This window comes from Hippoglossus stenolepis, chromosome 5 (genome assembly GCF_022539355.2).
Source record: "Hippoglossus stenolepis isolate QCI-W04-F060 chromosome 5, HSTE1.2, whole genome shotgun sequence".
Taxonomy (NCBI): domain Eukaryota; kingdom Metazoa; phylum Chordata; class Actinopteri; order Pleuronectiformes; family Pleuronectidae; genus Hippoglossus; species Hippoglossus stenolepis.
Window position 1 is genome coordinate 784,706 of NC_061487.1, and position 13,422 is coordinate 798,127.

The window sequence follows — 13,422 nt, forward strand, 5'->3', positions numbered from 1 at the left end:
CTTTTATTTCTTCTTTCTTCTATTCATTTGGAATAGTAGGCAGCTCTTGCTTTGTGGAGGGCCTTCTTATATGCTTTAACACTATTTTTCCAGGCTAGGAGATATTCAACATGGTTACTGGAGCGCCACTTCCCTTCTAGTTTTCTTGACGCTTGTTTTAATTCATGTGTCTTGGAATTATACCACGGAGCTAATTTACTATGTTTCACACATTTCTTTTTTAGAGGCGCTATTGAGTCTAATGTTAATTGTAATGACTTTACAGAGCTATCGACAAGATGGTCAATCTCAGTGGAGCTAGGGTTTTTAAAGAAGTTGTTATATCGACAGATAATACGGGTTTAAATGTAATTGGAATTATTTCCTTAAATTTAGCTACAGCACTATCAGGTAGGCATCTAGAAAATGAGTTTTTTTATTAGTGGCATATATTCTGATAATGAAAATTCGAAGGTTATTAAATTATGGTCTGATAGAATTGGTTAAAAGTGTTTAGCACTGGAGCTCTGCTTCCTGGTTCCAACTGTGGGTTGTCATTTTATAGACTGAGTAATATTCCTAGATATGAGAGCTGCTCCCTCCGTGTGGGATGAACGCCGTCTCTCCTAACAAGACCAGGTTTCCTCCAAAAAGTTTGCCAATTGTCTACAAAGCCCTCACCGTTTACAGGACACCACCTCGACAGCCAGCGGTTAAAAGACAACATGCGGCTAAACATGTCATCACCTGTTGTGTTAGGGAGAGGGCCAGAGAAAATTACTGTGTCCGACATCGTTTTTGCAGAAGCACACACCGACTCCACATTAACTTTAGTGACCTCCGACATACGAAGCCGGGAGTCGTTACTGCCGACGTGAATTACGATCTTACTGTATTTACGTTTAGCTTTAGCAGGCAGCTTCAGTTTGGATTCGATGTCGCCGGCTCTGGCCCCTGGAATACAATTGACTATGGTCGCTGGTGTCGCTAACCTCACGTTTCTCAGAACCGAGTCACCAATGACCAGAGTTTGCTTCTCAACGGGTGCGTCGCTGAGTGGAGAAAATCTATTTGAAACGTGAGCTGGTTGGTCTTTAATCGTGGGCTTTTTAAAGATAGCTCTATGCCCCCTCCGGACAGTCACCCAGCCGCCCTGGGCTCCTGGCTGCTTGGGAGAAGTCGAGGGAGTGCTAGCTGGGGCTAAGCTAGGTGGCTCCGCGGCGGCTAGCGGGGGCTGGCTAACTACAGCTAACGGAGGTTCTAAGCTGCGGAGCCGAGCTTCTAAGTCGCTAAGCCTCGCCTCCATCGCTACCAATACACTACATTTGTTACATGTACCACTACTGTTAAAGGAGGCAGAGGAGTAAGTGAACATTAGACACTCGGAGCAGGAGAGAGCAGGGGAGCAAGAGGGAGAGAGAGATGCCATCGCTTCTATATTAGACTACGAGGGTGAGCTCAAACAGAAGAATCCGGTGACACGCAGATGGAAAGACACAGAATCGCTAAAGCACCAAAGAGTAGGGGTTGGTATGTGTGGATGTTTAACTATAGACCGGCAATTTAGCCGTATTAATATAGATAAATAGCTGTGTTAGCAGAGGAGCTAGTTCAGAGAGAACAGCCACCACCAGCGGCAGGAAATGACGCAATTCGCTTACCGTAGTACGTACGTCCGTCTGACAGCATAGAAAGTAAATATCAATGATGCGACTCACTTAATTTGATAGAGGGTACAGTTAAAAAAGCTCAGCATAACTAAGAAGCGTTGGTGCAGTCATTCTAAATGTCAAATCCAGGTCATGATTATGTGAATACTTGTTTCACATTCTAGAATAATTTGAACTTTAGGTCTGATATTGTGTAAGATTGTTTGGCAGCTAGCCTACCCTTTAGTGCTCTAATATATTTGTTAGGAAGTGAAATTATTTTTTTTCCTGCTCTGACTGTATGAACATTTGTCCACAATACATACCTGTACATTTATGCTGTGGCAAGATTTTCGGTTTAAATAGTCTGCCTCCACAAGTCCAGCTGGGGTCTCAATACGCACATGCTTGCAGTCTTTGGCACCAAGGACATTAGGGAAGTCTGAACGAGAGAATTAAGTTAATGTACAGACATGTTTTAGAATACTGTACATTTATGTGAACAGCACCTACCTGCAATGGAATAAAATGCCTCCTTGATCATTTATGTATGCAGATGGCCTGGGAAAACTATGAAGATATTTAAAAACCTCCTCAGTGCAAGGTAAACTCTCCTCATTTCCCTTCATACCGTTGCCTTTGAGAGATGTTTAGCATCTCCTACACCATACACAAATGTACCAAAAACGGAGAACTATGCAGACTGACTGCACCGTTGTTAAGGCTTGACTTCGGCAATCCTCCTCATGGGAGGTTCCAGTAGACTACATAAGTAGGCTATGCTGGGTCTACTGAATCTTTACCTCTCCCACAGGTACTCCTTAGCAAAGCCCAGCGGATTGGTCCAGTCTCTGAAAACCCTCAGGGCCGGTGGTGTAAATGCCCCTTGCAGGATCTGAGCACCTTCTTCCACAGGATCATCAACGAATAGACATGCCATGATGTGGATCACACTGATTCTTCTGGGGTTCTATCTGCTTTTCAGATGCACTGCTTATGTAGCGCACTGTGTTCATTGATCGTTTAACTTTTAAAGTATTTATTTTTAATTGTGCAGTATGTGGAACTAACTTAAAACCATGCTTGATCAGGTCCTGAAGAAGTTACTCTGCTCAGGGGGACATTTTAAACTATTGTCTTTTAAACAACATAGGCTGAAACTTTTGACAATTTGGAAGCAAAGAAACTAGGCCCTTTAAACTGTGATGGATAGTTTGGGTCATTATCTTATTCTTTTCTTAATAAAATAACTGACTGACCAGTTGGTTTGTTTGGAATCTTTCTGATTGTGTTTCTACTCCTCGAATTTTACAATCAAAAATGAAACCCAATTTAGCTGCAGGTTTTCTGTGATCTTGAATCTATGTTTAATGTAAAACTTCTTCTGTACATGGACCAAACATTTTTCACTGGTTTTCATTCCAGACTGAACATACATCAAAAATAATCAGTGTCAGAGAAAAGAAGAAAAAAACTGGTTTAATTTCATTTGTTTATCCTTAACCCTTTACACGCTTTTTCTCTGATACATGCCTCTTACAAAACAACCGACATATAGATTTACAAAAAAAGCATAGCACTGAGATAATCTTTAATAACTACAGTACTGGAACTGTACAGTTATGTTGACATCTTTTGGCAGCAGTGTTGCCTGCACTGGTGGACTTAATGTGGACACCTTGCTCAAACTCTGAGGCAACATGGCAACATGTAGAGCTGTCAGATTTTCATCAGGTGAACTTTAAAGATGGCTGTGTGCTCCAGTGTTTTCTTGAAAAGTGTGCCTTTGTCAGGGATGGAAGAGCATAAAGGTATTACAACGTAGCTCCATAGCATCTGGAAATAACATGTCAATAACAATAAAGATACAAGGATCAAGAATCAGAGCCATAATCAATGGTATAGCAATATTATTATATTATTATTATCGATAGTGTCAAAAACTACATTTATGTTTTGATCTTATTGAAAAAAAGAGCCGAATATTTATATTTATACACTGGCAGTTCTGTAGTCTTTTATTGTTCTGGTTTTCTGACTAAATATGTACCCTAAATACTTACAATGATTATTTTACAACCATTGGCCCAGCCCACTGATAATAATTTTTTTATTTTTATTTTGTCTAGAATAAAATGCTCGCTGTGATGAAAGAGGAATGGTTAAAGTGTAAAGCGAGATAGGGAGGGAGCAGAGGATGGATATGAGGTCAGCCTCCCAGTCCCAGACAGGGTGTCAGGGTTTCCCTGACTTCATGTAAGAAACAGAATGAATGGAAATCCTCTTCCGGTCGAGGGTCTCCAACCTCACACTGAAAGGGTGTACACAGTGTCGTCCACGCCGAGTTACAGGGAGCATTTATTACCCCATGTTCCTGGGACATCTCATTTTGTGTCATTGTTTTTTTTCTTCTCCCCTGTCAACCCCTACATAAGCAGCAGCTGTCCCAGCACCATCCTGAACTGCTGCGTATACCCAGCCAGCTCCCTCACCCTCTCAGTCATGTCTCTGGCTGCTCCAGGGGAAGGATACTGAAGTGCCGCTGTCTTCGTACTGATCACAATGTCTTTGAGTTTCTCGCAGAGGATGTTGCTACTCTGGGCCACTCGTGACCTAACCTCAGGAGAATTGGCCTGACGTGACAGTGTGTCACCGATGAACACCAACTTGTGTGCACTAAGGATGACAAACTTGCTGTGTGCCACAAAAATCTTGGGCGGCTGGTTGGAGTTGACAGCGGTGAAGAAGGCGTCAATGGCATTGGTCACCGTGGTTACATTCTGCTCACACTGCTCCTGGTAGAACAGGAGGAGCTGCTGGTCGCCGTGGCAGAGCTTGGAGGAAGAGAGGCCTCCAGGGCCATTCTGGGCTAGCTGGTCGGCCAGAGGGTGGTGGGGGGGCGGGACCCAACCCGTCATGTCATTGTTGATAGGCCGGCTGACTTCCTGCTCTAACCGTTCAAACTGTTTAATCTGGAGGAAGAGGAGGGGACAGTGAATAATAAAGAGTAATATTATTAGATCTATAATAATTAGCCAGTTGGTCAATTGTTCGAAAAAAATCAACAATTTTGATAATATGCAATGTCTAAATATTGAAGATAATTTTTGATTTTCTGATTCAGCTTCTGAAATGCCAAGACTAGATGCCTATCTCTGTTCTGTATGTTTCTAAACTGAATCACTGAGTCTGGGAACATTTGATGTGCATCCTCAACTAAATTGGACATTTTATAGTGATATTTGATTAATCAAAAACAATGGGCCTCATTCACCAACTGCTATTGAGAAGAAATTTCTTCTTAAAACCTACTTACGCAGTTTCACCGAGATTTTGACACTTACCAATGTTTTCTTATCTGGGATTTGTTTTTATGTAAGAACAGAATCTCTGCACACTCAAGAGCAAACTTGACTCGCCCATGCTTGTGCAAAATAATCTTCAATTATAAAGGTGTATGGTGGGATTTAAATTACCATATAATTTTATTTTTTATAATGTATTGCTTGTATGTGGCTTAAAGTTTAGAATACATTTTCAAGACTAAAACGCATCATGCATAATTTTTATTAATTTCTTTTTTGTCTAAAGATTTTAACCACATGGACATGTGAGCACTAAATTACAAAAAAAGTCTCCCATCTTTAGCTGTGACACACTGGCGTTTTCATATTAAATGTGTCACATGTTACATGGTTTTAAAGATACAGCTTTTACTTCAAATGTGCCGTTCAATTTTAACCCTTGAAAAACTGAGAAGACAAAAACATGACCCACAAGATGCAACCGCACCAGACAGCGCCCAGGTCGGTGTCCAGATCAGAAAGCGGCTCAGGTCCCATTTTTCTGTCTTTCAGAACCTAAGAGAAAACTAACCGACCGAGACATGAGCCCGTAAGGGATTCAGTTTTTTGTGTCCGAACCTGACCCAATCCTGAAGTTTGTTTTTCCCTGTCCCTTACACAGATGGTAAGTGCTTGTATTCCCAGATTACAGACATGAGCAGTGTATAAAAAATAAGCCCAGCCAGTGACTGACCTGAACCCAAACCGAATATCATTGACATTTTTTGTCAGAAACCCTGCTCTGTACCAGGTTGGGGTTGGTGCTCAACTGAGGGTTACCTTGCAGCACTGTGTTTCCAATGATACGCTGTTCCAGCTCAGATAACTCTGTCAAGCCTGCCCCCCTCCCTTTCCCTTTTCCCTTACCCCTCTCCCTTTAGTGTTTACAAATATTTTGACTTCAGAATTGAGATCAAACAACTTTTTACATAATCAACTGTGGGACTTTTCCCGATTCACCTTTAACTGAACGTGTAACTGCATCCCATATATTGTTATTTTGTATCCTCTGCTTAAACTGCTAAATATAACATCTTGTTTTACAGTTTCAGTTTAGTGTACTTCCTGTCTTTAGATTTTTGTTTAGGCATTCTTGACATCTTAAATTTTCTTTTCAGTTTCTGTGATTTCTGTTTGCGCACATGGCCCTGTGGTCTCATGCCCTTTCAAGATAAGATAATCTTGTTTTTTACAGTGCGAGAGTCAAGGGTCTCTCTTTGAAATTTCTTCTGCAACAGAGTGACTAGTTCTGGTCACTCTCCAACATCTCTTTGGAAACCTACAGCTGTTAACCATACTCTGTTTCCACACGTGCTGCCCGCAATGTAGCTTTTGTGGACAACTTTAATCTCTTTTGGAAACATTCAGCATTCTACTGTCTTGAACCCTCCTTCACCCTGACTACCCGTTGCATATCGACACCCACCCACCTCTCCCCACTTGCACACGGATCTTGCTCTCCCTTGTAGTTAAGACAACTTCCCCAAAAACAGTATCCAGAGTGCATAATTTACATTATCATGATATCAGAAACCTTGCTTAATGTTGAGGACTTTGGCTCGTTGACAGAAACCTCACTATGCAGTTTCTCATCTTTTTTAACAGGCCTAGATGATCTGGTAGAGGGGAGGACTTTCAGTTGTTTGTAATAACTTCAAGTGTTCTCTACTTGGGTGACTTTTCATCCTTTGGAACTTTGGATGACATTATTAGAGGGTATCTTAAAACACTGTGCATTTTGATCAACAGATTGAAATCTGTCAGGCTTTCTTGATCAGCTCTCTGAACTCCTTTCTATTGTAATGCCTGAACTATTGATTATTGATTGCTTGACATTTAAAGAGTTTTAGTTGCTTTTATCAGTTGATTATGATTATGTTTATTATGTTTTATAAACCCCTATTCGGTGAACTGTTATAGTTATGGTTGTGTCTTTGGAAGTTTCTTTCATCTTCACACAGGATCTCTGGAGCTCAGTCAGAATGATTATCAGGTTCTTGGTCTCCTCTGTTTCTGAGGTGCTTCTCTCTTGATTGCTCAGTTTGGCAGCCAACTATAGGAAGAATCCTGATTGTTACAGACTTCTTCCTTTGTTTCTAACCTTCCCCTGATCTGTGCTTTGACACAGTCCTGTCTCTGAGCCCAGCAGGCAGCTCATTCCACCTCAAGACTTAGTGTTTGTTCTGATTTGCAGCTGTATGACAGATGTGTCTTTCTACATTATATACATTCAATATGTGAATTTACCAAAGATGAACTCCATCTATAGTGTATAAACACCCTAAAGATGATCAAGAGAAATAGGAGACAACTGACCAAAACCTTATAAAGTATCTGAATACTACTGTCAATGTGATATTACAATTTTTCACTTTTAAGAAATGTAAATTCTTAAATGATGTTTCCCCCTGTACATATGGTTGAATAGCCCCTGGCTTCATTATTTCCCTTAAATGTTAAACCAACCAACCAATTCACTTTCAAATAAATAGTACTAACTATGTATGTCAAGACTGGTAGCTTTTTGTCTTTTTCAGGTATAGTTTTGGCCTCATAACAAATTCATAACATCATCATATTCACCTGTTATTTTATTGTGGACTTTGTTTGTCTCTGAGTGGCCAAGTAACAATTAAAGCAGCTTCTATGTTTACTCGCTCACACACATACCTGTTGCTGTTCCAGTTGTGTCTTGTTGTGGCGGATGATGTTGCCTTTCTCCAGCAGCTGTCTTTGGTTTTTCTCAAACTCTTCCTTTCCCTAACACATCAACACACAGACACACAGCAGTTACACCACTTGTGCTGGTTAATTTGAAACAAATCTTTGTGGATCAATAGGTGTGTCATGAATATATTGCCTCTGTCTCCCTCAAATGGTGTTAAGTGGAACTGCAAAATCAGTCACTGGTACTATCTCCTCACGAAGCACACGCATAGACTTTGTAAAAAACGTTGTTACTCTTCACAGGCATATGTACTCATTCATCATGATAGGTGTGTTAGGGAGAGTGAGTTTGTCCCTCACAGAGACAATTTGTAAAAAGCATGACTATATGAGTATATCTCTGTTATTCGGGCAGACATGAAGATGTTACAACATCATGCATAATGTTAAATTTGTCAACAAAACTATGACTTAACTCACTTTCATACTGCAATGGCAATGCTTGGACCACACTGCCTGTGTGAGTAGAGTGCATCAGGCGCGTGAGCCACACTGCTCTTCTATAGAATTGTACCGCACACGGTTCACAGCAAAAATTATCTTTCACCATACTTTTAATGTCTATCTGTCAAATATGTCACAAACATAAATAGTTTGCGATACTTTCTGCACCTGTTTCAAAGCACTCTTGCCTTGCTGTTGACCAAATACGTTTAACCCGCAGCTTTTAAAACAAAAACTATTTTTGATCAATAACTACAATTACAGCACTGCGGTTCTATGCCTATGCTAACCAGTGCAGGTTCCGTGTACATAGTAATACTAATAAGACCACCAAATTCTAATCAGGTCATCCATGAGTCAAAGTGAATTTAGCTGTATATGAAATTCCTTACCTTTGACCTTTGGCTACCAAAAATGAAATCAGTTAATCCTTGAGTCAGAGTGAATGTTTGTACCAAACGTGAAGACATTCCCTAAAGGCGTTCCTGAAATATCACATTCATGAGAATGGGACGGACGGACAACCCAAAAACATAATGCCTCTTGAAACGACAGACGAATGGACAAATTATATAACTACTGTGTTAATGCGTGTGTAGGTGTGAGTGCTTAAAAATTCTAATTACCAATAGAAAACTAAAATCTCATTAATGAGAATTAGGAAAGAAAGCTATATTTTTTATTCGGATGTGATCGCAACTTAATCAATATCAGTTATCAATATTCTCATAAATACTTTCTTTATTCCATACAAAGTTTAGCAACCTGTCTCATATAACCACCATCTGTAGATATGGGTTCACAGGCACAGTTTGTGTCAGACTTCCTCACATTTGCAGAGTATCATGTAACAGAGATGCTGACACACTGCTAAACTATGAGTTTCATGATGCAATAAATGGTTTTAATCCTGACGGAAATTACATGGTCAATGGTAATAGGTAGTAACAATAAACTTTTATCATAATGGAAACCACAGCAACACAGTTACAAATTCACTGTGTCAGTCATTGTCCTCATATGTTGCTGTGTGTGTGAATGTGTGTACCTGTAGATGCACATAGTCGTAATCCTCCATCCAGCCTTCTTCTGTGGTCTCATATGGCCTGTTCACACCTTCCTCTTCCTCTCCAGCTGTAAACTTTGGTGGTGAGGGGAGGGGTCTTGACTGTATGTTCATCTTCTCCCCTCCCTGATAGCTCCCATTACCTGATCCTGTCGTGTGACTGCTGATCTCCCCTGGGATTGGAGGAAGTGGCAGCTGCTGCTGCTGCCGGTTGGTCCGTTTGAAGAGAAGAGAAGCATTACCGTGGAGAAAGGAGGCAAGCTGCTTGGCATCATCTGGGATCCCCCGTGCTGTCATGATTATTCGATCTAAATCATCCCCTCCCGGTGGTGGTGCTGTGAGTGCCATGTGTGACCAGGAAATAGCGTCTAAGCTCTGACTGTGTTGAACCAAACTCTGGAAGACCTCCTCCATCTTCCCCACCTGACGGCCCAGTTTAGACTGCAGAGAGCGGTCTGTGGCCTGGGAGGCATTTGCCACAGCCCCCCTGGCAAATTCTAGGAAGTCTCGGACAGTGGCACGCACCCGGTCTGCGGCCTGATGAATGGCTGAAAGGTTCCCTTCCAGGAGAGCAGGGCTTCTCCAGTTACCTGTGATGAATGACATCATGAGGGAAACACTGGACTCAACGGCTTGCTGCAGGCGAGACAGACGCTCCATGGCCTGCTCCAGGTCCAAGATGAGGGGTTTCCCTGAAATGCAGCCAGGAGCAGGAAGTGAGGAGGAAGATGAGGTGTCATGGACAGAGACGATGTCTAAGGATGAAGCAGAGTGATTGCTCCGTGTACTTCCAGTACTCGAGGCAGACAGCCGCTTGAAGGACATGTTAAGCTCCTCACTGGTAGACTGGGCATCACGCACAACCTGGAAAACAGATACCAGGCAGGATGCACAGAAGCTTAGCGAGCAGTTTCTCCCAATTTCCTGCCTTTGAGCTAAGGTAGCAGTGTATATTTAATCAACAAAAGCTAGGATGTAAAATATGAAGACAAAACCTGAATAAAAACGATTACAAACTTCATAAACAAATAGAAACCAAACTACAATATGGAAGAACGGATAAATTAACATAACATTTTAAATCATTCAAAGTCCCCCTGCAAATTAAAAGCTTAAAAATCCAAGATGAACCCTGACAGTAGAGCATTGAGTAATTTCAGTAAATCTAAGGGAGTACAGTAACAGAGACTAAGGCTCAGAGGAGACTGTTGTAAAATCAAAAACAGGTTAACGGTACCTTTTTTGCTAACATCTCTCCTGAAATGTGGGCCTGCCCCTTTATCTCTACCTACCTGTGGTGGGACATCGTAGACATAGTGATCTCCCCTCTCTCCTCCTCTTTCCTCTCTTTCCCTGGGGAAGTCGTAGACATCCTGGGTGGGGTGACCTCCAGTCCGCAGGCTGGCTGGGATGTCATAGATCTCCTGGGGGGCCTGGCTCACCCCGCTCCTATCTCTGTGATAATGCTTTTCAGTCAGAATGGGGGGCGGGACATCATACACGTCCTCTGGAATGGGTGGCTCTTTGTCATTGTCATTCAGGTTTTTGTGCAGGTACTGGCTAGGAGGGACGGGGACTTGGGGTTTGAGTTTGGCAAAGTGGGGAGGAACATCGTAGGTTTCCTCTCTGATTGGCTGGGCATCAGGGACATCTTTACTGACAGATGGGGGGAAGTCATAGACCTAAAGAGAAAGTGGGAGAGAAATATTCTGCATTACATTAAGTTTTTGATTTACTTTACAGCACAGTCACTCACTTGTTTTTTAAGATGAATGGTTTTAGTTGCTAGGACTTCACAGACAGATCTACCCGCATCTCATCATGTCTGGAATAAATTCAGGCTATTGATCACTGACAACTGTGTATTTGCTTGTATTTAAATCTGATCAGTTGTAATCACAATATTTGAATAATTCTGTTATACAGTTTGTATTCATATAATGAAATATGGTACGCATGAGTTGATTCGAAAACATTATTTTCACTATCTATATTTATACATATATATAAAATTGTATTACATCAGAAGCCAATTTATGCTGCTGATAATATGCTTCTAGTAATATGCTGCCAAATGAGGTCGTAGATCACCTTAGTTTGCTGAGTCAGCAACACAACTGTATTTTTATAAATAGTTAGTATAATCCAATATGTGTTGTTACAAGGGCAAATTTTGGCATCTTTTAAAACTGAACACTTGTGATTTGTTAATATGGGCTATAAATAAAATTTGATTTGATTTGCTGTGTTTTTCTAGTCACAGTATCATCACAATTACTAAAAAAATGCATCAGAAAAATACATAAATTAATACTACTACTACTACTTAACCTACAACTGCTAATACCATTACTACTAATAATAAGAAGAATAATGATTTTGACATTGATTTATATGGTGCCTCTCAAGGTCCACACGGCTGCTTTACAGAGCTAACAGAGAAAATGTGTGAAAATTGTGCTTTATGACTCTCACTTGTCTGATGCTTACATTGATGTGAAATGAAAGGTTTGTACTGATTCCACTGACCTGAATACAAACATATATTTTGTGTTGAGAGCTGATTAGCAAATGTTGGCATGCTAATCAAGGTGGTGACAATAAACCTACTAATCTCACCACAGAGCTGCTAGCACTGCTGTAGACTGATCTAACCTGATTTTTGTGATGGTATTCTTAGATAATTTGTTCCTGTTGGAAGAGCAGCACCTTGCATGTGCTGTATGAGACAATTCAGCCAGTTCGTATTGAATGTAGGCTGTGTTAACCAAGCAGTGAAACATGGGAGTTGTTAGGTTGCGTTTTAAACAATGATCTTTCATGATGTGGTTTTCTAGGATAACTTGTACCTTATATGCATCTTCAAGAAAAAAAATTCTGCATTTTGACACTGTTCTTTCTTAGGTTAGAGGTAAATGCAGGACGTTTTCATTCTATCCCTGAAATTCTGACATGTTGCAGTTTTCCAGTATATACTGTACAGGATACCACATCATAATGGGTACATTATGCCATATTTAAACAAATAAAACTTAAATGCAAGCAATGGTAACAAGATTGCCATACTCCATATCTGTGACATACATACATTCAGAAAAACTTTCCAGTGCAAAGACTTACTGTCTGCTGTGTGTTCTTTTCTGTACTTGCTAGGGTGTCATATATTTCTTGACCACCAGAGGTCCCCTTAACCACCATGGGAGGAGTGTCATACACCTAACACAAAGGACAAGACAGACATTAATAACATGTTGTTATATACACAAATCATTGCAACAGGCAGCAATTCCATAAAGCCCTAGATTTAAGTGTTCAGCATTACACCTGACTACAGTTTAGATAACAGACAAGATGAGAGAGATAAATGACTCAGTGTAGCTGCCTGTGCCAGATGTGGTAATTATTTCAAACATCATCAGACATCATCGACCACCCAGCTGATGACCTCCAATGTGGCCATTTGGAACTGAAGTGATAGGGGGTTAGGGTTACACAAGCGTAATGAGAAATTAAAAACTCACAAGGGTTTTTGTAGAGGTATTAATGGAATGAGTGTATGGTGTGGAACAATCCTACCACTATTAACCCTTACATGCCTTCACAGTATGGTCTGGGTAAATTTTGAATTCCCTTATAATTGGTCTCTATAACAAATTTTGAACTACAGAATCCATTAAGAATGTATAAATAGCCTATCTGACATTAATAAATGGATTATTAATCCTTAATTAATGTTTCAGAGCGCAAGAAGAGTGTATTTTTTAGGTTTTAAAGCATCTACTATTACACAATATCATGTGCTGCTTTACAGTGTGAGGACCAACTGATATAATTGTTTTTCGAAATAAATGTCTCCCTTTCTGCCGGCTCCTCTCTCTGTGTCATCTTCATCAGAGGGGCTGAAATCAGAGTTTTCCTCCATGTTGACTTCCTGCTCTGACACATCCTCCTCCAAATCACTATCTGCTTCCTCACGTTGGAAGATTAGATCAAGGGCCCCTTACACAGTATGTCTATAGCTGCCATAATCTCAGTCACTGAAATGGCAGCTCACTTACCTTTATAATCTTATGACGCCACAACCCCTCTTTTGATCTATGTATTGATCTCAGTTAGCTCAGAATAAATGGATTCTAATTTGTTTATTTTTAGATTATTTTGTTAGATTGCTTATGCTTGCAGGTGCAGATCTTGTGTCTGTGTCAAGGCACCC

At 40.7% G+C, this 13,422-nt stretch overlaps 1 protein-coding gene and 1 long non-coding RNA gene across 5 annotated transcripts in view; one reads left to right on the top strand and one right to left on the bottom strand.

Annotated features, from left to right (window-relative positions):
* The first annotated feature begins 786 nt into the window (after positions 1-786).
* On the top strand, positions 787-2,905 carry LOC124851882. 2 transcript variants are annotated; one of them, XR_007032718.1, is made up of 3 exons: positions 787-1,509; positions 2,185-2,232; positions 2,443-2,905. It is a non-coding gene; the product is annotated as an uncharacterized LOC124851882 (long non-coding RNA). The 2 variants fall into 2 exon arrangements; XR_007032719.1 differs by having other exon boundaries at positions 787-1,431.
* A 182-nt stretch (positions 2,906-3,087) lies between these two features.
* bcar1 (BCAR1 scaffold protein, Cas family member) overlaps positions 3,088-13,422 on the bottom strand; it is a 106,261-nt gene continuing 95,926 nt past the window's right edge. For all 3 annotated transcript variants that reach the window (XM_035157694.1, XM_035157692.1, XM_035157693.1), the window contains 5 exons: positions 12,330-12,425; positions 10,502-10,891; positions 9,192-10,073; positions 7,643-7,732; positions 3,088-4,600 (listed from right to left, as the gene is read on the bottom strand). In XM_035157694.1, the coding sequence (XP_035013585.1) occupies positions 4,055-4,600; positions 7,643-7,732; positions 9,192-10,073; positions 10,502-10,891; positions 12,330-12,425 (2,004 nt within the window). In that variant the 3' untranslated portion in view covers positions 3,088-4,054. The remainder of the gene's footprint in view (positions 4,601-7,642; positions 7,733-9,191; positions 10,074-10,501; positions 10,892-12,329; positions 12,426-13,422) is intronic.